This window comes from Arvicanthis niloticus, chromosome 9, assembly GCF_011762505.2.
Source record: "Arvicanthis niloticus isolate mArvNil1 chromosome 9, mArvNil1.pat.X, whole genome shotgun sequence".
Lineage (NCBI taxonomy): Eukaryota > Metazoa > Chordata > Mammalia > Rodentia > Muridae > Arvicanthis > Arvicanthis niloticus.
This window is the reverse complement of record NC_047666.1, coordinates 50,870,776-50,893,216: the sequence shown is the minus strand read 5'-3', so window position 1 is coordinate 50,893,216 and position 22,441 is coordinate 50,870,776. Positions and strand designations below refer to the sequence as shown.

At 41.5% G+C, this 22,441-nt stretch overlaps 1 protein-coding gene across 9 annotated transcripts in view; it reads left to right on the top strand.

Annotated features, from left to right (window-relative positions):
* The first annotated feature begins 705 nt into the window (after positions 1-705).
* Rad18 (RAD18 E3 ubiquitin protein ligase) overlaps positions 706-22,441 on the top strand; it is a 76,719-nt gene continuing 54,983 nt past the window's right edge. For 6 of the 9 annotated variants that reach the window (XR_013112559.1, XM_076940217.1, XM_076940218.1 and 3 more), the window contains exons 1-6: positions 706-863; positions 5,052-5,133; positions 10,602-10,663; positions 11,773-11,843; positions 17,428-17,765; positions 19,346-19,445. Coding sequence is in view for 8 of the 9 variants with exons in the window: in XM_076940217.1 (XP_076796332.1) it covers positions 813-863; positions 5,052-5,133; positions 10,602-10,663; positions 11,773-11,843; positions 17,428-17,765; positions 19,346-19,445 (704 nt within the window). In the remaining variant the exon portion in view is untranslated. Of the gene's footprint in view, positions 864-2,908; positions 3,022-5,051; positions 5,134-10,601; positions 10,664-11,772; positions 11,844-17,427; positions 17,766-19,345; positions 19,446-22,441 lie in introns of all 9 variants that reach the window. The other 3 variants (XM_034511202.2, XM_034511200.2, XM_076940214.1) reach the window with 2 other exon arrangements.

Sequence of the window (22,441 nt, the reverse complement as noted above, 5' to 3'; positions counted from 1 at the left end):
GCCAGGCTGGCTGTGTGTTGGTCAGCATTTCACATCTAGATAATGGGGTTCTGCTTAAATCAGTCTAAAAGGAACCTTGCCAGAGATAGGTCAGGGTGATAAGACATCCTGATCCTGGGAGATAGAAGAGGAGGAAGAACCTATCAAGTAATGGGAGTAATTTGATTAAAAAAAAAAAAAAGAATGTGGGTTCCTGTTAAACTGACTCATTAATGCTCTTTGCTAGCACTGGTCCTTATCCATGGGGAATATCTGAGAACTAAATGCCAATAATAACCGAGCTTATTTCTGAAGAACAGAGGCTCTATGTGGCTCTGGTAGATGCGTACAGAAAGAGAAATTGAGGAAGAAGTGTAACTTTAGATATTTGCAAGGAGTAGGACAGATCTCTACAGCAACCAGAGAATATGACCTGGAAGGAGAAGACGTGAGCCTAAGACCTTGAACTCTCTAATCAAGGCATAGAGTTCATCTGATTTCTGTCTTTTTCCTAATATTAAATCACTTTTGGGAATCTGTTGTTTACTCATTTTACAAGACAGATTAAAGCTGCCCTTAATCTTTCAATTATCTTCTTGTCTCCTGGGATCCAAGGGGTCCAAGGCCTGCATCACTCCAGGCTATGCCCTGGAATGTTCCCCCTCAGGCTTCCGAAGCCGCCGACGCCCAACGTACGAGAACTACAGCTCCCAGCATGCTGTGCGCTCGCCGCGAGCCCGCCGCACGTAGCTGACGTACGCTGTAGCGCGGGGAATTTCGAGTAGAGGACCTGCGTGGCAGGCCGGTAGCTGGCGGTCTCATCTGGTGCGACCATGGAGGTCCTGCCCGAGCCGCGGTGGCCTCCGGGGTTGGCGGTGATGAAGGTGAGTGCTCCGGGAACGCCGGGGCGCGGACATCGTCGGTGCGAGCGGGGCATCCCCGTCCTCGCGCCCCCGCCTCGGCCCTATCCTGGTTGGCCTCGCGACGCCGGGCCTCAGTTTCCAACCCCCCGAGACGGTCCGGGAACGCGCTGCGGTCCTGCGCAGTGAGCCCAAGGTGGCCGCCCTAACGAACCGGATGTTTTGGGTTTCTGTCACAATCACCGCGTCGCCGGGATAAAGTCACTGTAACGCAGTGTCAGCGATGGTGATAGCTCACCCGACGAGAACTCCTGTGTTAACAGTGACACCACTCGTGATTTGGGTGGACGTTGCATCGGATGACATAATCAAGTAGCATAACAGAGTGTCTGCTTACCATGGTCGCCCATTTCTGGCTAAGGTCCAGAAGTGCTCCTCGTTCGTAACACACTGCGACCGGTTTCCTTCCCTAATGTGCCCTGCATGACTCAATAATGACGCATCTCTCTTTATTTAACTTTTATTTATTAATTTAGGAGACAAGGCCTTACCTTGTAGCCCTTGGCTGGCCTGGAGTTCGGTATGTAGACCAGGCTGGCCTCAAGAGCCACCTTCTCCAGCAACCTGAGTGCTCAACCCTGGCTCCAAGTCTTTTTAAAATAGAGGCCAGAACCTAGACCCAGCGCTTAGCCTTTCATTTTAAGGAATTATTGCATACTGAATTATCTCACTTAAGTAACATTTAATGGAGTGGGTTTTTTGTTTTTCTTTTTTAAATATATATTTTTTATTTGTTTATATGAGTATATTGGTGCTGTCTTCTGACACACCAGAAAAGGGCATCAGATGGTTGTGAGCCACCATGTGGTTGCTGGGAATTGAACTCGGGACCTCTGGAAGAGCAGCCTTTACCGGTGAGCCATCTCTCCAGCCCTTTGTTTTTCTTTTGAGATGAGGTTTGTGTCTCCTTGCTCTGTAGACCAGGCTGGCCTTGAACTCACTGAGATCTGCTTGCCTGTCTCTGTCTCCTGAGTGCTGGGATTAAAGATGTGTGTCACCTCTGCTTATCTGGTGGATGTTTTTTGTTTTTGTTTGTTTGTTTGTTTTTTTTCTACCAAGAATCATCGGGTAGCCCTCCTGCCTGTGTCCCCTGCGGCTTTACCCTTACTTTCTTCTACATGTAATAGACACATTGTATCTATTACAACATAAACATTTCTTTACTACAGTTGGTTATTCTTTGCTTTTGTTATTGTTGTTTTTTGAGACAGGATTTCTTTGGATAGCCTTGGCTATCCTGGAACTAGCTCTGTCTTCTGAGTGCAGGCTTTTTCCGTACTTTTCTTAAAAACAATGCATCTTGGGGTTGGGGGAGGGGAGCGGTGGACCCATAGCTCCAGCTGGATAGGTAGCAGAGGGAGTGGGTAGGTGGGTGGGGAAGTATCCTCATTGAGGCAGTAGGGAGGGGAGGGTTTGTGGAGGGGAAACTGGGAAGGGGGATAACATTTGAAATGTAAATAAATAAAATAACCAATAAAAAAAGTTTAAAAAAATGCATCTATTACAACCTGAACATTTGCCTTCCACAATTGATTATTATGTGTTTATTTGTTTGCTTTTGTGTATGTGTGTTGTTTTTTGAGACTGGGTTTCTTTGTTGTAGCCCTGTCTATCCCAGAACTAGCTCTGTAGATCAGGCTGGCCTGGAACTCACAGAACTCACTGCCTCTGTCTACCAAGTGCAGGGATTAAAGGTATGTGCCACCACTGCCCAGCACAAGGAGGCTTTTATAGCTATGTCATATTTCATGTGGATTGTTAATGACAACTTTTTTGTTTGTGTTTGGTTTATGACAGTCTCCATACATAGTACAGGTCAAACATAGTACAGGTAGTCTTGGAGCTTGCTTGCTACCTAGCCCAAGCTGGCTTCTGACTTTGCGTTCTCCTGCTCCTGCCTCTGAAGTGCTAAGATTAAAAATATGTACTCCCATAGTTGTATTTACATTAATTATTCTAAAAAATTATTTATTTTGTACATTGAGTGCTTTATCTACTTGTATGTTTAGGCACTACATTACATGCCTGATGCCCATGGAGGTCAGAGGAGAGCATTATCTCCCCTGGAACTGGAGTCATGGATGATTGTGGGCCATGTATGAGCGCTGGGAATCCAATACAGGTCCTCTTAACTGCTGAACCATCTCTTCAGCCTCTACAATTTTTAAGTAATAGATTCATATGGTTCAAGACATACGTAAAATGGAAAAGATCTCCTTTCTGCCATGTCCCTCATTGCCCAGTTCCCACATCTTAGTCACCATGATTGATCACTTTTTTGTATCCTTTCAAAAGTTTCTTTATATATGGAATATATTCTACTTTGTTGTTGTGATTGTTGTTGGTGGTGATGGTCTTTTGTTTTGCTTTTTGAGCAGAGTCTCACTTTGTAGTTCTGGCTGCCTTCAAACTATGTAGACCAGGTTGGTCTTGAACTCACTCTTGCCTCTGCCTCTCCCTCAAGTGCTAGGAAGCCTTTGTCACTATCTTTGGCCATAGTCTACATTTCTCTTTCTCTCCCTCTCCCTCTCCCTCTCCCTCTCCCTCTCCCTCTCCCTCTCCCTCTCCCTCTCCCTCTCCCTCTCCCTCTCCCTCTCCCTCTCCCTCTCCCTCTCCCTCTCCCTCTCCCTCTCCCTCTCCCTCTCCCTCTCCCTCTCCCTCTCCCTCTCCCTCTCCCTCTCCCTCTCTCTCTCTCCCTCCCTCCCTCTCCCTTTCTCTCTCTCTGTGTCTGTCTACCTCCTTAGCTTCCCACACTTCCATTTCTTGAGAATAAAACAACTCACTATAATTACAATCAGTACTTTTCTTAAATGAATTAATTTTTTTTTTTTTTTTTTTTTTTTTTTTCCCGAGACAGGGTTTCTCTGTGTAGCTTTGGCTGTCCTGGAACTCACTCAGTAGACCAGGCTGGCCTTGAACTCAGAAATCCGCCTGTCTCTGCCTCCCAAGTGCTGGGATTAAAGGCATGCACCACCACTGCCCAGCGAATTGAAAGATTTTTAAGTTGCAAGAATAAATCTGGTTCTGTTTAGCTTGTTGTTCAAGTTGACACTGGCTTTAGCTAGCTGTTTTGAAGGCTTTCTCATTTGGCTGCACTGTGGTGTATCATGTAGAAAGTACCGGACTACCATGAGGAAGATGGGTATTTCAGTTTTACCTTGCCTTAAGCCCAGTATTGTGTGGATGTTAGTTTCGTCACTGTGAAATAAGATTTTTTTTTTTTAATTGTGTAGTTTGGTATTTATCTATTTTTATTTATTTTTGTTTGGGATAAGGGATATAGTCACATCTTAATTTGCACTCAATCCTACCTCAGCCTCTGAAGAGCTGGTATTACATACAGGTGTATTGACCATACTCTTCTAGAGACTCTTTAAATCTTTGGCTTTATTACTCTTTTGTAATGGCTGGTTTTGTGTCTACTTTACACAGGCTAGAGTCATCAGAGAGAAAGGAGTCTCAGTTGAGGAAGTGCCTCCGTGAAATCCAGCTGTAGGGCATTTTCTCAGTGCAGGATGGTCCAGCCCATTGTGGGTGGTACCAGTCCTGGGATCCATAAGAAAGCAGGCTGAGCAAGTCAGGGAAGCAGACCAGTAAGTAGGGTAGCACCTCTCTGTGAGCTCTGCTCCAGGTTCCAGCCCTGCTTGAGTTCCTGTCCTGATTTCCATCAGTAATGGACTATGATCTGGAAGTATAAGCCCACTAAACCCTTTCCTCCCCAACTTGCTTTTCAGTCATGGTGTTTTTGTCTCAGCAATAGAAACCCTAACTGAGACAGTCTTCAACTTGGTTCTTAAGCGGAGTGTTGACCGGTTGCTGATATCTTCCACCAAGTGGTGACTGTATACTGGAGGATGGGTCTGAAGAGCTAGAAACACAGGAGAAGAGTAGGGATGCAGGAGCCTTTTGTGAAGGGCTAACAGTGTGACTCCGGAACCAGCAGCTCCAACTGTCCACAAAGCAAGTGGGATAACCTGAAACTTGAATATTTGTGTCGTGATCCTTTGTTGTTTATCTAGTTAGATTTCGAATATGTGTCACTCACAAATGAGTGTTAAGTGATTAATTTTAGGGACTAGAGGGAAAGTTGCATGCTAGGCATTGATTGTGCTGTTGATGTCCTGCTGATACACATGTGCTTTTGCATTGCAGACAATAGATGACTTGCTGCGCTGTGGGATTTGCTTTGAGTATTTCAACATTGCAGTGATAATCCCCCAGTGCTCTCACAACTGTAAGTACCCTTTGTTCTGTCTTAGTAAAAGCACAAGGTCGTTTTCCTTAATGCTGCAGGAACTAGTGTTCACTACTCATTTTCCATCTTTCATTCTTTGCCTTGCACATTCAAGGTCTATGCCATCACCTTTTCTTGAATATGGTAATTTTGTTTTTTACAAGGTTCTTATATTTTTTACACCCCCTTTCCCCTTTGGATATTTTTACATGCATTTTGTAGAATTTGTGGTAGTAAAGATTTTGGTAACAGTATATATGCTTATTTGCTGAGTGCTTTAATATGTTAAACTTCAGGATATCTTTTAGCAAGATGACAGATAAGTGGTTCAGCCGCTTAGTGTGGAATTGTAAATTTTAAACTTCAAAATAATAAGAATGCAGATGCTTTTTAACATGGGATTATATCTCAGTAAACCTATCAGCAGTTGAAACTATTATTAAGGTAAACATTTGTTAATGCACTTAACCTGCTTCCTGCTGTAGCACAGTACCGGCAGAGCACGCTCACCCTCTGACCAGCTTCCTTTTGAGGAGCTGTACTTACTGCCTCTACCCAGCATTCAAAAGTACCATACCACTTATTGCCGGTGGAAGGTTGTGGTGGGGAGCAGGACAGGGAAAATCAAAATGTAAACTATAGTTTCTATTTAGTGAATACCATTTTTTCATTCTGGTATAGCTGGAAAATTGTCAGTCAGGCCATCGTAACTCAAGGACCATCTGGATTCCCTCAGAATTCTCTTATAGAAGACTACAGATCATTTTATCACTTAGCAGTAATGTGCTACTGACAACAATTGAGCAGTAGAATTGCTTATCTTCTTTATGAGAAATATTTTTTCAATGCTTATTGAATAAGCTTATTAATCTGTTTACTTATTTGTTGGGGGATAAGACTTAGCCACACCCTCATACAGTCTTAAGCAAGTGCTCTGCCACTCTCCTGAGTATTTGAAAGCTTATGGCTGTGGAGGTTACTCAGCCAGCCATTTAGGCCATCCAGTGTATTGACTAGAGTTTCGATATTTTTTTGTCCTTTGTTTTCAAGTTGATTTGTCTTAGAAAGTTAAAAATCAATTCAGTTTGGCTTAAAGTTGGTTTTATTGGAAAACAGCGCCGACAGTTCTGTGAAGTCATAATAAGATGATGGCAAATGTCGGCTTTGCAGATACACCTACGCTTAGCTCTTGAGAGCCACTTACCAAGTGGATGAGTTTGTAATTATTGCCCAGAATTTCTCTAAATGTAAGTCTGTTGAGTAGTTTTTACTTGAGAAGATAGTTCTGAGAATTAATATGCAGAACTTGGCAAGGCTATGGAAGATGTTTTAGTGAAGTGAGGATGTGAGCTGTGATCCCTACTACCCACTTAAAAGCCAAGGGTGATGCTAGACATCTATTACTTTAGAACTTACAGACAAGACAGATGGATCCTGGGGCCTCCCTCTACTCAGCCTATCTGGAAAAACAATAACAACAGTGAATTTCAGGACCTTGTCTCAAAAAAATAAGACAGTGGGTGATTGAGGAAGACACACAGCATTGGCTCCATGTGTACATACCCAGGCAGGTGCTTGTAGGTATAACACACATACCAAAACCAAACAAACCCTTCACTGGCCCATTATGAGCAGATTGTTACTTTTCTTTTGTTGTGATAAAACACCATGACCAAGGCAACTTATGGAAGGAAGGGTTTATTTGAGGTTTAACAGGGCTGAGAGATAAGAGTCCACCACTATCACAGTGGCAAAGTATGCCTGCAGACAAGAATAGCAGATGAGGGTTACAGAGGTATGCAGAGCTGCAGAGCTGCAGAGCTGCAGTCCTGGATGTTGTGGGGTGCAAGCCCTTAGTTGGATGGATGGTGCTTGTTAACAGCTAAAACTAATTACTGAATTTTTATTGAATCATTATGATTTAAAGTGATGCAGTTTTTAAAATGACCCAGTCCACTGAATTAATATAAGTGAGAGTAGGGTCTGGGAACTAAATTAAAAACAATAGCTATAACCCTGTAGGTGCCTGAGCTAGCTCAGAAGGTATACTTAGCAATTTGTGACTTAAAATATTGCTTGGGAGACTTCTCTTACTATGTGCCTTAGTTATTTTTCTCTTGCTGTGATAAGACACCATGGCCATAGCAACTCATAGAAGAAAGAGTTTATTTGTGGGTTACAGTTTCAGGGGGTTAGAGTCCATGAGAATCATGGTGGGAAACATGGCAACAGGCAGGAAGGCATGGTGCTGGAGCAGTACCTGAGATGTCACATCTAGAGATGCAACTATGAGGCAGAGAGAGCTAACTGGGAATGGCATGTGATATACCTCCTCCAACAATTGATATTTACTAATCATATTTATATTAATTAAATATTAACTATATTATAATTATATTAATCCGTACCTTCTAATCCTTCCCAAATAGTTCCACCAAGTGGAGACCAAGTATTCAAATATATGAACCTATGGGGCCATTTTTATTCAGATCACCATATTCCACTCTCTGGTCCCCAAAGGTTTGTGGCTATATTATAATACAAAATGCATTTGGTCTAGCTTCAAAAGTCCCTGTAGTTTTTCACAATCTCAGAATAGTTTAAAAGTTCAAAGTCTCTTTTGAAACTCAAGGCAATATTTTAATTGTAAACATCTGTAAACTCAAAATCAAAAAGCGAATTACACCGGGTAGTGGTGGCGCACGCCTTTAATCCCTGCACTTGGGAGGCAGAGGCAGGCAGATTTCTGAGTTCCAGGCCAGCCTGGTCTACAGAGTGAGTTCCAGGACAGCCAGGGCTACACAGAGAAACCCTTTCTCATAAAACCAAAACAAACAAACAAACAAAAAAATAGACCTTATTCCAAGATGGAGGAAAAAGCTTATAGTGGGGAAATACTGGACTAATATAAGACTGAAAGTCAGCAAGACAAACTCCAGATTCTGTAGCTCCATGTCTGATGTCAGAGGATTTAGATGCTTCTTCTCTTCCAGCTTTGCTGACTGCAACACTATTTGCCCTTGGGCTAGTTCCACTCCCTGTATACAGCTAGCTCAACTTGGCAAACATCCTATGGCTCTGGGACCTCCAACATCTTGGGATCTCCAACAGACAGGGTCTAGGCTTCATTTTCACAGCTTTATGAGTAGCCTTTCAGAGACTTCATGCTGCGACTCCCCTGCCACATATCTGGGCTCTGTAACCATGGGCATTTCCACTTTGCATCTTTGTTCCCTGAAGTAATGATTCTGAGAGTTCTTATATATGAATAAATGCCTAAGCCAATAGCTTTTTTTTTTTTTTTTTTTTTGTTCCCAACTAGCTCATAACTGAATTACCCATTCATTCTGCTCTAAGTCCCACCACATGGTTGGTCGGTTATCTCTCCTCAGTTTCATGTAATCATCACCTTCAGTGTTGGCTGCATGACTATTTCCCAGAATTTCATCTTTCTCTGTAGGATCACCTTCTAATCCTGCTAATCCTGCCTCCTTAGTCATAGGCTTTTTATTGATAGGTAATGCTCCTGCACAGTATGTAAAGATTCTGTACAGCCTTCTGTGGCTGTCTTTAGTCCTAGAGGAAGATTCTACAACCACTTTGCTTGTGTATCCTTATGACTTGAAAGCAAGAATCACATGGACAACTCTGCCAAGTTTTATTGTTCACTCAGGATAGTGCCTGGCCCCCTCCTTGAATTACGTTTATAGAGGCTTTCCTTTGTTTTTAGCAGCAGAAAATTCCTCAGGTGTTTCCTTTTTCCAAGATGGAAGCTTAGCTAGATGGGGTCTTGCTCTGGTGCACCCCTTCCATTATTCCATTGTATAACAGGTCTTTCTTTAATCTTCTTATCTCTTCAGCATAGGCCTTGGCTTTGACATTAAATTTTCTCCTTTTCAAACTACATTTTGTATTTTTGCTCTTTTTCATTGTAGACCCAAGAGTGATTTCTAAGAACTAGTTACAGAATCAGTGTTTTAAAATCTTCCTTACCAAGGAAATTAATCCATTATTTTCAACGTTGCCTCAGGCAAAATTTTAAGACAGGTGTGGAAAGTAGTTCCATTCTTTGCCAAAATATCACAAGAATGTTGCAACTATTTCTTTCTGAAATCTTTTGAGCTGGGCCTCCATAGTCCACATTGCTTTCAGTACTACTATCTTGTAAGCTTTTACTAGGATGGCCCATTAGACCCTACGTCAACTGCTTTCCTAGTCCAGAGGCTCAAAGCCTTCTCTATTTCTCCAAAACCCAACATGGTCAGGCCTGTAAGAGCAATATGCCAATCCTGACACCAGCATTCCAATCTGTCCAGCAGCTGTCAGTCACACTTCACATGTTCTCTTTGGTGGCAGCTTCAGTACAGGCTGCTTTTCTGGCTCCTGAGGTGCTTTCTGCTTGTGGTCTCTTCTCCCTGAGGTGTTGCCTGTCTAGGTTTTCTGGGGAGGGGTAGCAGTTTAGCCTACGACCTTGTTTGTTCATGGATCTTGGGAGAATTGTTGGTGTTTCAGGTTGCTCAGCAACTGAATGGCCACTTCCAGCTGAATGGCAACTTCCAGCTTCTTAGCAATGCCCAGAAGAGCTAAACCTGTGTTCTGTCTTGTTCTTGGCCATAATATATCCCTTTACCCTTGGTGTACTGTTGTTAGAGCTGGCAATACTTCTTTATGAATACTTGCACCATCAAAATCATACTGTTTTTGCTTCCTCATCTAAATGGATTTGTTTTTTTAACAAGGCCCCTTAATTCAGCTTTGTGTAAAGGAGCAAAGTGTCAGTCTATTACACCCGAGACTTTTCATGTTATGCTGCCTCAGGTGTGAAAAATTTAGTAGATACTTATTTCCTGCTTAACTCTGTAATGTAGCTAAACCTGTACTTTGTTGGCTATTTGAGATTAAAACAAAACAAAACAACAACAAAAAAGCAAACCCTTAGCTCTGTGTATTGTTTGGCACCTGCCGCCCAAATGCTTGTGAAGTCTGAGGTTGTGGCCTTACAGTTTGAGGGTGTAGAACTCTTCACTTAACAACCTGGATATGTGTTGTGTCTGTATATCCCATGGATATGTGTCGTGTCTGTATATCCCATGGATATGTGTTGTGTGTGTGTATCCCATTTACCAGCTTTCTGTTTTCCAGAGGGAAATACTAGGCATCCGGCATGTGAATAAAACAAGCCCATGGTTTCAGTGTGTCCTTGAGGTTCACTGTGGGGGCAGAGAGGGAGTGGGGACACTTACAGAGGAGTTGTGAGAGCTTAGAGAGTCACTGTACTAGGGCGCTTTCCTTAGCAGTGCTTCTTAAATACACATGTAAATACTCATGGAGCAAGAAGACACTAGACACTTGGAATGAAGTAATGATGGACATACTCTAGTCGTAAGCCAACATTGTGTTAAAAGTCAGATTCATGCATTTTACTGATTAGGGTAACTTCCTATGTTACATTTTGTGTCTTTTTGCAGATTGTTCACTCTGTATAAGAAAATTTTTATCCTATAAAACTCAGTGCCCAACTTGTTGCGTGGTAAGTTTTTATTTTTATTTTTTTTAAATTTTGTTGATTAGGTCAGATTTTTTGCTTTAGGTGTTCATGAGATGATAACTGAATTAAATCATTAAGTATACATAAGAGACGTGGATTTTATTCTACTTCTCATCTGGATTTTTGATACCCTAATGTAATTTAGGAAGTAAAAAACTCTAATACTGTTTGATTCCTACAATTTGTGTTTTTGTGGTTCCTAACTTTTTATAATTTCTCACTTTGTCTGCAAACAAATGCTGGGATTCTTCATGTGTGAAGGATTGGTGTATATATTTGTAGGAGGCAAGAGATTCACGGCAGCTGGGCTCACGCAAGCCTCCCTAGTCTCTTGCCGCCCTCCCAGAACAGCCCTTCAGAACAAATAGCAGCAAGTTTGTTAAGACTTTTTCTTGAGGTGAGAACAGATAGAGAGGGAAATAAAATGGGAAATTAAACTCATATCTGGGGAAAGACACAGGTCTCTTGAAAAGGATGCTGTGAGGAGATGGAGGTGTGACCACTCTGGCCAGCAGGTGCATCTTGTCAGGATGTCACTGAATTTGTCTACACTGTTTTCCTGGGTCAGAAACAGAGCAGTTGAAGTCTTTGTCACTGCCTGTTGCCTTTGTTAAGGTGGACTTAGCACCAAGGCACCCCAGATAACATCAGTGCTTCAGTAGTGGATGTTTCTCTTGTATTCTCGAGTTTCTTAGTTTTAACCCTCTTTGAGCACTAATGCTTCTCTCTTAGAGTTATTACTTAGAAGAGCTTCTCTGTTCTGTTTCTAAGTAATTAGGGAAAGCTAGAGTTTTGGCATTTTAAAGAAAAAAATCCTTGTTTACATTGGGTTTTGTCTTAGTTGGTCAGAGTAAGTAGCAGATAGTTTTCACATGCTTTTAAGAGTTGTTACAAGGTTTCCGGTTAGCAGGTCCAGATTCACTGCTGAAGTTCTGTGTTAGTATGAGATGAAGTCACTTTATTTTCAAGTTTTCCTGGAAGACTAGTGGGACAGAGAGCCCCAGGAGGACAGGTCAGACATTTTCAAAACAAGCTTGTGACAAGTTAATTACTGCTTTTGACCTTTTCCATCTGTTGTTTTTCTTTTCTAGGCAGTAACAGAGCCAGACCTGAGAAATAATCGCCTCTTAGACGAACTGGTAAAAAGCATGAATTTTGCACGGTATGATTCAGTTTGGTGACTAACCTCTAACTGCCTTTCCTCTTTATGTGTACCTCCTCCCCATGCCCTTTCTGTTAGGGAGTGTAGGGTTACATACTGGAGCCAAAGAAGGAAAGCAGTGACAGCCACTGCACATGGGAGGAAGTTCTAATAAGATTTTCTCTACCGGAAACTTTCCTATTTTGAAGAACTAAGAGTTAAAGTATAGATTTATTGACACTTTTTTTTATAGTTGGTGTTGTGTTGCTTCTGGGATGCTAGTCTCTAAGACTTTTTAGTGGACAGCGCTAGAGAATAAGTGTTTCTATGCAGGTGTGTATATTAACCCTTTGTGCACATATTTGTAATTGGTTCTGTTATATTTTAACCTATTAATTCTTACTCAGCATGTGTAATATGGTATATTGTGTGAGACATGCAACTGCTTCTTCTCTGTAAAGCTCTCATACATAGCTGTGCTCTTTAACTGTCAAGTGCATGAATGTATAATAAATATGAGTTTGGTCACATAAAGGGATATAAAAAGGCATGTTCTACCAAACATATATTTGTTTTAATCATGTCGTTAGTTCACATGTCCATGTATAAGACTTCTTCACTTGTTGGAACATTCTTGGAGATACCTTACCTTGCCTCTAAAAATGTCTTCATACTTCTAGTAGAATTGCACATTTTTTTAATAGCTTTATATCATAAAAATGATTACATTCGGTACTCTGAATTCTAATATGCCATTGCAGCAACTGGCTGGTGAGCTATTTTCTTTGTGAGGCCACGTAATAGTGCACTTTTCTAGAATAAGAAACTGGGTGTTTCTCTGACTCTTCTATTGAAGTCATTGCTTTCTGTCTTGCATACTGTAAAGACATGTCTATTAGGTTTTTTCCCCTAGGTGTGTATAAATGTGATATGTGTACTTGTTAATGTGGATATATATGAACATGTGTGTAGGCACATGCATGTGTGTGTGAGGGTGTCGAAGCCAGAGGTCAGTATGGGATCTCTTCCTGTGATCATTCCTTGAATTTTGGGGGAGTGTTTCTCACTAACTTGAAGTTCACATAAACTCGCACATAAACTCGAAGTGTGTAGGCTGACTAGCTAATAAGCCTTCAGGGTCTGCCTGTCTCTGCCTGGCCAGTGCTGAGGCTGGAGAAGTACACTGCCAGCCCCAGCTTTTTACGGGTGTTCTGGGTCTTGAACTTAAGTTTTTTTATTTCCACCAAAGTCACTTAATGACAGCTGTCTTCTGGACTTTTTTGTTTTGTTTGATTTGTTTCACTTTTTGAGATATATCTTATGTGTCTGTGTATTTGAAGGTCTCCAATGGAATTTGTCATCCTCCTTGGGCTTACCTTCTTGGCATTACCATTCTTAGCATCATCCTTGAGGTTCACGTTTCTTAGATGTTCATCACGTATAGTGCTGTGGTATGCCATCTGCACAATTAGTAGGCATGAAACAGAAGGTAATCGATATCATTACCTGTTTGAACTCTGGTCTGAGATTGATGAGGGAAGAAGAATAATCTTATGACTAAAATATAAGATATTTATATTGCTTGTTGATTTTATTTCTTACCGTTCTCACTTGCCCTTACCATTTTATATGCCATTTGGATTTTTAAAAATTTAATATTCTAAATTGAATAATAAGGTATAGGAAATAATTTAAGAGGTTTCAGATACAAGGATGACATTCTTTTACATTTTCTTTTGACCTTTGGTGTTCATTTTCAAAGAACATACTTTTTCTTGGCTTGTTTTAAAGTAATGTTCTTAGCCAGATGTAGTGACTCACCTTCATCCTGGCATTCGGGAAGTGCTGCTGCTAAGAGGCACAGCAACTGTGAGAGCAGGTATGGACAGAGAAGAGCACCAGCAGTCTCCTTTGTACATGTTAAGCGTTAAATTGCTCTTCAGAGGCTCAAGGATAAATGCTGGCAGGAATCTGAAGTCTGGGAGAGAGGCCTATGTGAAGATTGGCAAAAGCACGAAGACAGACGACATCTAAAACCAAGAGATATTTTGCAATTTGTATGCCCTAGAATAAATTAGACAGAAGTGCTAATTTCCAAACTGATATTTACATTTAAATGGCACTGGTCATTTTTCCTTAGTTTTCATCACCCTTATGAATTCTTATCGAAGTGATCTGGCACCGAAGAACCAAATAGCACTCATCCCAGGCACTCCAATATCTCATAGACAGATGCGGACTTAGAGCTGGAAGACAAGGAATTCCTCAGAGAGGAATCAACATCTTATTGTACAGATGGGTAAATAAAGTCTTAGGAAGTTTTACTGGCCTGCTTCAAGTCATCTAGTTTAGAAAGGCATACTAATTAGGTCTCAGACAGCTGAGAGAGCCCCAAAACTGTTGACCACATGGCTTCTTGCTCAGAATAAACAACTATGACTCAGCATATTAAGTTAACTTATTAAGTTCCAGGTCTTCTTGTTTCTCTGCCATGTTGATTGCATCTGACTCCAGACTTTATGCTTGCTGTTCTTTGTAGGTGAACCAGTGCCTTCCCAGGTGGCCCCCTGGTTTAGACTTACTTTCTCCCAACTCTGTTCCCATAAGTTACCTTCTCAGTGAGGCTTTATGACCAGCTGTAAAGAATGCTTAACCTCATCTTCTCATGCTCGGCTGCATTTTATTTTTATCTTATTTTATTTTACATACTTTTTTTCCTAGTGTGGGGCTGGCACTCTTACCCTACCACATGCTAGGGAATCTCACTGCTGGTTTCTTAGCCCTAGGCGCCATTGTATTAGCACGCTTCACATAAATTGTATAAACATGTTCATTTCTTTCCTTATTGTATAACTTTTATGAGTATAGGCTTTATTTTCTATTGTGCTTCTCTGGCAAGAGTAAATGGTACAGGAATAAGATAATTGATTTTAATTTTAGCCCTGAGAATAGTTTATTGTGATCTTGCTGCTACTGTCTGTCATGGTCTTTATTGGTATGCCTTGAAATAAGAAAGCCAAAATTCACCTGAATTGTGGAATACAGGCAAAAAAATTGATCACTAGCACGCTGCAAAGATCTGTGGCATCTCAGCTGTGCTTGAACACTGTCTCCTCTCCTTTGTTACTGTGACAGGAAAGCTTTTCTCAGAACCTTCTTTGTACTAAATCCAGAGGCTGGAAGGAAAAGAGACTACTGAACCCAGTGGGGTGTGTTTGTGTGTGTGTGTCTCCTTCCTTCCTTCCCTCCCTCCTTTCCTCTCTATCTTCTTGCCTAATGTCCCTCCCTCTTTTCCCTACCTCCTTTTCTTGATTGTGTTAGACATAGCATCATTATATAACTGAAATTACACTTGAATTAGAGTCTTCTGCTTCATCCTGCTGAATGCTGAGGTTACAGGCATGTGCTGCCATCCTTAGTTCAGTTTCCCTTTATTTTTTATCTTTTTCTTTTTTTTTTTTTAGTAGTAGAAGAATTTAAATATACATGAAAGTAGGGAAGGTAATATAATGAGCCAACCCTTTTATTTACCTTGTACCTAAATTTTCCTATGAAACTGAATTTTTTTTTTCTCTTTTTGTAATCTTTGTATTCTTTATTCCTGGCTCTTGTTTTTGGTCTTACAGGACACTGTCTGCAGTTTAGGAGAGATGGTGGTGGTGGTAGGTGTTAGTATTCTGTCTAAACTCCACCTCCACAGTTACCTGGCAACCGCCAGATAGGCCTGGTCCACCATAAAAGGGGCCCCTTGCCCCCTTCTCTCTCTCTCAATCTCTTACTCTTTTACTCTTAATCTCTTACCCTCTTGCCTCTCTGTCGTCCCCCCCCCCCCCGCCTCTACTCCTCTGCTTCTCTCTCTCTCTCTCTCTCTCTCTCTCTCTCTCTCTCTCTGTGTCTCTGTGTCTCTCTGCCTCTCTGCCTCTACTACCCTCTTAATTCCCCTCCCCATGCCCTGAATAAACTCTATTCTATACTATACCTGTGAGGAGCCGCATTTGCCATTAAAAGATGGCGCAGGCTTCTGCTTCCTGGTTCTTCACGGAAGCTTTACTTGAGAATGCGCCTGCGCATGGTGCGAAAACCGAGTATGACAATTGGATGAAAGATTTTTGAGCCAATGAGGGATCTGCATGTCTCCCAAAGCTCTATTTAAGCAGCGGGCTTTCTGAGCTTGGCGTCCTTCCCCTTTTCTCCATCTTGAAGAGCTGTTCAATAAATGCTGTCAGAAGAATCCTGAGTGTGGCGTTCTCCTTATCGGCGAGGCTGTGCGCTACAATACCATCGTGTGGCTGGTCCCTCATGGGGAAGGAATGCCTCAGCATGGGCCCGCTGAGATATCCCCTTCCCCATACCTCTCCACACACCCACAGAACATACTCTCCTTATCTCTTTATCTCTTTATCTTTTTATAAACACTTCAGTAGGTATCTGTGTTTTGTTCAGTCTTGGTAGAGATACCTCATTTTTTTATCACTTGTTATCACTGATGATTGATACTAGTTGTTGAGTTTTTTTATTGTTTTGTTTTTAAGTAGCATTTAATCAGATTGGTGAGTTCTAGGCCTGCCAGGGCTTTATAGTGAGACCTTGTACAGAAAAAAAAAAAAAAAAAAGAAAAGAAAAGAAAGAAAGGAAAGGGGCAGCACATTGATAAACCCAGACCAACAGGAAAGAAAAACTATGCTTTTTGAAAGTTAGTGCATTTTGTTCTGACAAGCAATTAAATTACCAGCTCTTTGCTTTTGTTCTGTTAAGGGTTGGTGCAGTGTATTGTTAGAGTCTATTTTAGTTTTATACACATATATAACATGCATACACATGAGTTTTATGCATACAGGTGTAAACACATATGTATACATGCACATTTGTGTGAACACACTCTCCATGCATAGAGTGGTCCCTTTTCCTAAGGTGAGGCCTGTGTGACATGTCCTCACCTCAGTCTACATGGTCTCCGTGAGGGTCTCCCATTTGGCTGGCCTAAGCTGAGCATCTTTCTAGAACTGCCTCTGGCATCAGTTTACCAGTGTCTGTTTCCTGCCAGGCCTCTGGGGCTTGTCCTTGCACACCCTGGAGACGATTGCAGATGGGTGAGGGGCTCCTTCTCGTGGCTAACTCCCACACGCCTAGCACACTGTTCCTCTAGTTCTCATCATCTTTGCCCAGAATTGTGCTTTCTTCTCCCTGGTTAGGGAGGTAGCACAGGGAGCTTAGATGTCAGTTCAACATACAAATCCGAGAAAGTGCTCCAGGTGAAGGTCTCGGGTCATTGTTGATCACTTCATCGCAGGGATCACTCTTTGGGTTGCTTGTGTTGTAGTGCTATCTGTGGCTGCATGTCTTTCTCTAGATTTTACTGAGCCATTGTAGAGTAAGTCTCATATCAACAATTAGAACCCAGTATACTCTTAAGTCCTAGTAACTGCCTTTTAATTCTGATTTATTGTCTTATTTCTCATTTAAAAGAAACTTTTTAGTTTGGTTGTGATTTTGACAGAAGTTCTGTATTTCAGAGGAACCAATTAAGTATTAATTAGGAAGACTCACTGTATTCTGTATAAGTTGGCATCGTATTCACTTGTTTGTTTGTTTTGTGTGTTTCAAGGACTCGCCTGTTGCAGTTTGCTTTAGAGTCACCACCCATATCTCCTGTGTCTTCCACCTCAAAGAAGGTTGTTGTTAAAGTACATAACTCTGAAGCCACCCAACACCCTGTCAAACAGGGGAGCAGCTTAATGGATAAGTTCCTGATTAGAGAGACTGGTAATTGTGTATCCGAATTGTTGGGAAAAGAAAATGAGAGGAAATTCAGCCCTCAAAAAGAGATAAGCACCTCTGCTGAGATTAAAGAGACAAGTCTCCTGGGAAAGACGGTACTTGGTCTCTCGGATGCTAATGGTCCTGTGACGCCCTCTACATCCACTATGAAACAGGATACTAAAGGTAGGAAGTCATCTTTATATACGCCCTTTTTTACTTAAGGAAGTCTCACTCATGTGGAATGAGATTGATAGGCAGCACTTTTGAGGGGGTGTTCGGTTAAGACAGACTAGACTGGGTTTCACCTCACCGTGTGTCAGGCATTGATGCATTCCATGTTAGGGACTTATGTATTGTCTTTCATAGATTAGCAATCAGGATGATTCTTGGAGAATAGTTGTAGAGTAAGTCTCAGATCAGCAGCTACAACCCAATTCACTCTTAAGCCCTAGTAACTGCCGAGTACTTAATAATTAATGCTTCTTAGGGTAGCTTTCTGAGTTTTTTAGCTTGGAACCCTGTCACCTCATCCAGTTCCAGTTAACTCTTAAAGAGGCCTTCATTTTATACCATTGGTTGCACATGTCCTTGCTGTTCTGCTTGTAGCTTAATGCCCTTTGGCATATGACAGTACCAGTGAACCTGCCTTTCCTGGCTTTCCCAGAATTGTCTCTGTAGCCAGTTTGTTGTGTCACTCTTGCTACAGTATACTCAGGCTGACAGAATAACTGAAAACTGACAGAATGTGCTACCTGTTCAGTACATACCGACTTCCTGGAACATGCACTCTTCCTTTGTTTATATACTAAGTCTGGTGTTTGCATGCTGCAGTGGTGCAGAGTGGCCTAATAGTGACAGAGCCGGGATTGTGGTGTGAAGGGTCATCTAGAAAACCCACAGCCAGTCTCTAGGACCTTTTTTTTTTTTTTTTTTTAACTAAGAATGTGTGAGTTTAGCAAACCCATACAACCCCCACTTGAAGGCCAGTAGTGTTTACTAGAAAATTGGAATTGGCTTATTAGTACTTATATTTTTAAGGTTTTTTTTTTTTTAATTTTTTGATTATGTGTATCAACATCTCAGCCTGGAGATCACTCTGACTGTGGTTTTTGTTGTTGTGTTTTTATTTCATAGGGACATGTTTTTCAACTCTTGTAGAATTTTTTTCTTTTTTATCCAACTGAAATCTTAGAATGGACCATAACATGTAAGATAGAATTCTCTGTTCTATTACAAGTAGGAGTAGGGAGTCTGGAGACTCTGGTGCCACAAGCTTTCTGTCATTGGCTACTGCATTTTAACCCATAGTGGATACCTCTACATTCACTGTGACTCCACAAAGCTGCAGCTTTAATAAGGTGGACTTGGCCCAGGATCAGGGAGGGTCAGTAGTTCAGCCAGATTGTAACGGCCAGCAAAGCCTTGGTTCTACTCATAGGTGGAACTTGATTCCAGAGTTGTTGAGATTGCTTCTGTCCTGTGTAAGATGGGCCTGGGGCCTGGGGAAACTCAGCATTGTGGTTTCTTAGTACCTTGTTTCCAGATAGCTAACTCCCAAACTTAATTGCAGCCTCTAGGCCCAGGATTCTGATCATGTGACTTCCCAAAGTTGTTAGTTACGAGTAACCAGTTTGCCTGTTCTCCTTGCTCTTTTTAAAAGTGTGTATTAGCTGGGATTCTCCTTTAATTACTGAAAGATGCCAGTTTGTTAATTTTTGCCCATTCTATGACTAATAAAGTTTTCCCCTCTCTTTTAAATGTAGTGTCTTGTCCTGTTTGTGGGGTCAGCATTCCAGAACATCACATCAATAAGCATTTAGACAGTTGTTTATCACGTGAAGAGAAGAAGGAGAGTCTTAGAAGGTAAGCATAGCCTCTGACCTGCCTTCGCATGATGCTTCTGTGCTTGATAGATGTGGATCAAAACCAGGACTCCTTTTGTCCTGCTGACTAGTACTCCTTAGTTCCTTTCCCACTTGATTTTTCCTTTAATGATGGCTACCTCTCCATCCCCTCGGTTTCCTTCTTCAGCTCACACTCTGCCATGTTTCAGTAGCAGAGTAGCGCTTGCTTGCTGCTACATTATGACTTAGAGAGGCTAGTGACTTAGAATTCACTTATCTTTTACACTTACTGTCTTTTTGAATTCTCAAATGATCATGCAGAGGCTTTGCCCAAAGAGAGCAAGGACAGCTTGAATTTGAAGAATGTAAAATCTTTCATTAGTTCTTAGGATGTTTAATATTTTAAATAAATCTTTAAACAATTAAAAAATGTAATATTTTAAGTATTTAAATCAAACTTACTGTATATTTGTCTGTATTTATATGGTGCTGAAAATTGAATCCTAGTGAGCTTTTTCAAAAATATTTTTTTGAATAGGCTGTTCAATAGCATAATGATCCCCTGTAAAAATGATGCTGAAGAATATTTTTAGCTGAGTATAGTGATATGTGCCTGCAATCTTAGCATTCAGGAGGCTGAGACAGGAGACTCAAGGAGACTCATAGACTACTGAAAAGTAGTTCAGCCTAGGCTGTCATTCTTGCCCTATGCTTCTGATTTCCCCCTCCCTTGCCAGAGAGTATGTATGGGATGTAATGACCTTTTCTCCAAAACACCCAGAGATGACATTGCCAATAATGTGAGGTTGAGATCTGTACCTAAACTACTGTGCTGCATTGTGTCCTTTGTGTACCACTGTCACCAAATCTGAAACTAGTCCACTTGTGTGTTCAGGGAGTGATGTTTTAGTTGAAGTTAAATCGCAGGGCTTTGGGAATCAGTGGCTGGTGGAGACAATAAAGAAACGGAGGGCTGTGTTTGAGTCTGGCGATGGTAGATGTAGTTGGAGGAAGCCTGGGCAGCGAGGTCAAGGGAAGATTTTATTTTTAAAGACAGGGTATAGGTCTTAATCTTCCTGCATTGTCAGATGGTAAACAGGACAGTGGTGAGCACAGGGAATGAAATGGGGTGAAGTTTGAGACAGTCAGTGAGAATCCAGAGAGCTGTGGGAAAGAGAAAGGGGCCGAAGACTTCAGTGATCTGGAAAGCGGGGTGAAGAGAGTGATTGGCGCTTATGTCTATCCTTTTTGAGGAATATTCTCCCAAAAGCTTTCTCTCAGAAGACAGGACCATATTACTGTTTTAATTATTAAAACTAAAAAGGTGCCACTCAGTTTTTCTGAGTCAGTTTGGAGTGAATGCAGGTTCCAGGGGCAGGCTGTACTGCAGTAACTTACAGAGGCTGAAGGGTGGCTGTGCATCGTGTGTAACTCACAGCAAACGCTGTCCTCGACTACAAGCCTGCACAGCACTGTGCTCACAAGTGCCGACTCCTCTTCCTTGTTTAAAAAAAAAAATATTTATTTATTTAATTTTATGTGTATGAGTACACTGTAGCTAGTTGTCTTCAGACTCGTCAGAAGAGGGCATCGCATCCCATAACAGATGGTTGTGAGCCACCATGTGGTTGCTGGGAATTGAACTCAGGACCTCTGGAAGAAAATTAGTGCTCTTAACCGCTGAGCCATCTCTCCAGCCCTAAGGACTGCCTTTTTGTACCCACAGTTTGTTGATGGGAATTGGATTTAGATGGTTACGTTGCTTAGTTAGGAGGAATTTGTGATAATACAAGGAGATATCCCAGGATGACTTCTGAGCTGTCGGTATCTCATGACCAGCTTTTTTCCCTTGTGTGTCACCCTAGAAAATGAGTTGGAAGAAGAAAAACTGAGTATTTTCTCCCTGAAGAGTAAGAACTTTGCTCTTATGATCTTGTTTGGATTGTTCTTTTTCTAGAAGGTTCTGTTGTATTCTAACGCTTCTAGCTCTGTCTGGTGGTGCTCCAAATGTGTCTGCACAGAGAGCCTTGCCGGTTGGTCCCCAGTGCAACTTAGAATTGGCCAGTATTGTGTCATTCACTCAGTAGACTGCTGAGAGAGCCTACACTTGAGACAGCTGCTGGTGTTGGATTTGTTTCACAATTCTTAAATTGGCTTTAATCCAAGTTTTTCTGTTTCTTTTTTGTCCTCAGAAGTATTTCTTACAAAATTGTTCAGACATACTTAGGGAAACATGGATCTGAATCTGTTTAGTTATATCCTGGCCTGGGGTTTGGGCACATAAGGGTCTCTGCTTTACAGTCTCTCCTTTAAAACACTAAAGGTCACTGCTGAGTGTGGCTGCTAACCCTGACCCCATTCTGTGTGGAGCTGTCACTTGGTTCAGAGCAGAGCTGTTTCCTACTGATGTCTGGTTCTGAGACCCCTGACTGGTGATACTGAGCTTCACTCAGTCAGCATAGAAAAGAGCAGTGTCGTGTCATGCTTGGGGACATGTGTCTCTGGCTTCAGAGTCTTACATTCTTGATAGAGGTGGTTGATGTCTGGTGTGCTTTCACTGTGAATGCCAGTAAACACTACAGATGTTTATTAGAATTTCATAGTTGTAAATGTAATAGTTTGTCCTTGTTAAAATAAATGTTTTAGAGATTTAATGAATCACTCCTTCCTTTGTGTTTGTCATAAACACTGTAAAGTGATTCAGTTGTTGCTACCTACTGTGATTTTATTTTACCATAATTTCATCAATCTTGTGGAGACCAGTTGGATCTTGTTATAAGAACAATTTTGGAAAAAATATACTCTTTTGAAGTCACAGGTCTTTTTACAATTAAGTAGTTATTTCTGGCTTTCAGACTTTACTGATAGAGCATAAATGAAATAATTTAGTCAGGAAATGATCCTCATGTAGTAGAACTGTTGTATCTGTACTTGACTGTAATAGTGCTCTCAGTATGACCTTTGGACCACTGCATCAGATTGATCTTGGGAAACTGGAAAGTAAAGACTTTCAGT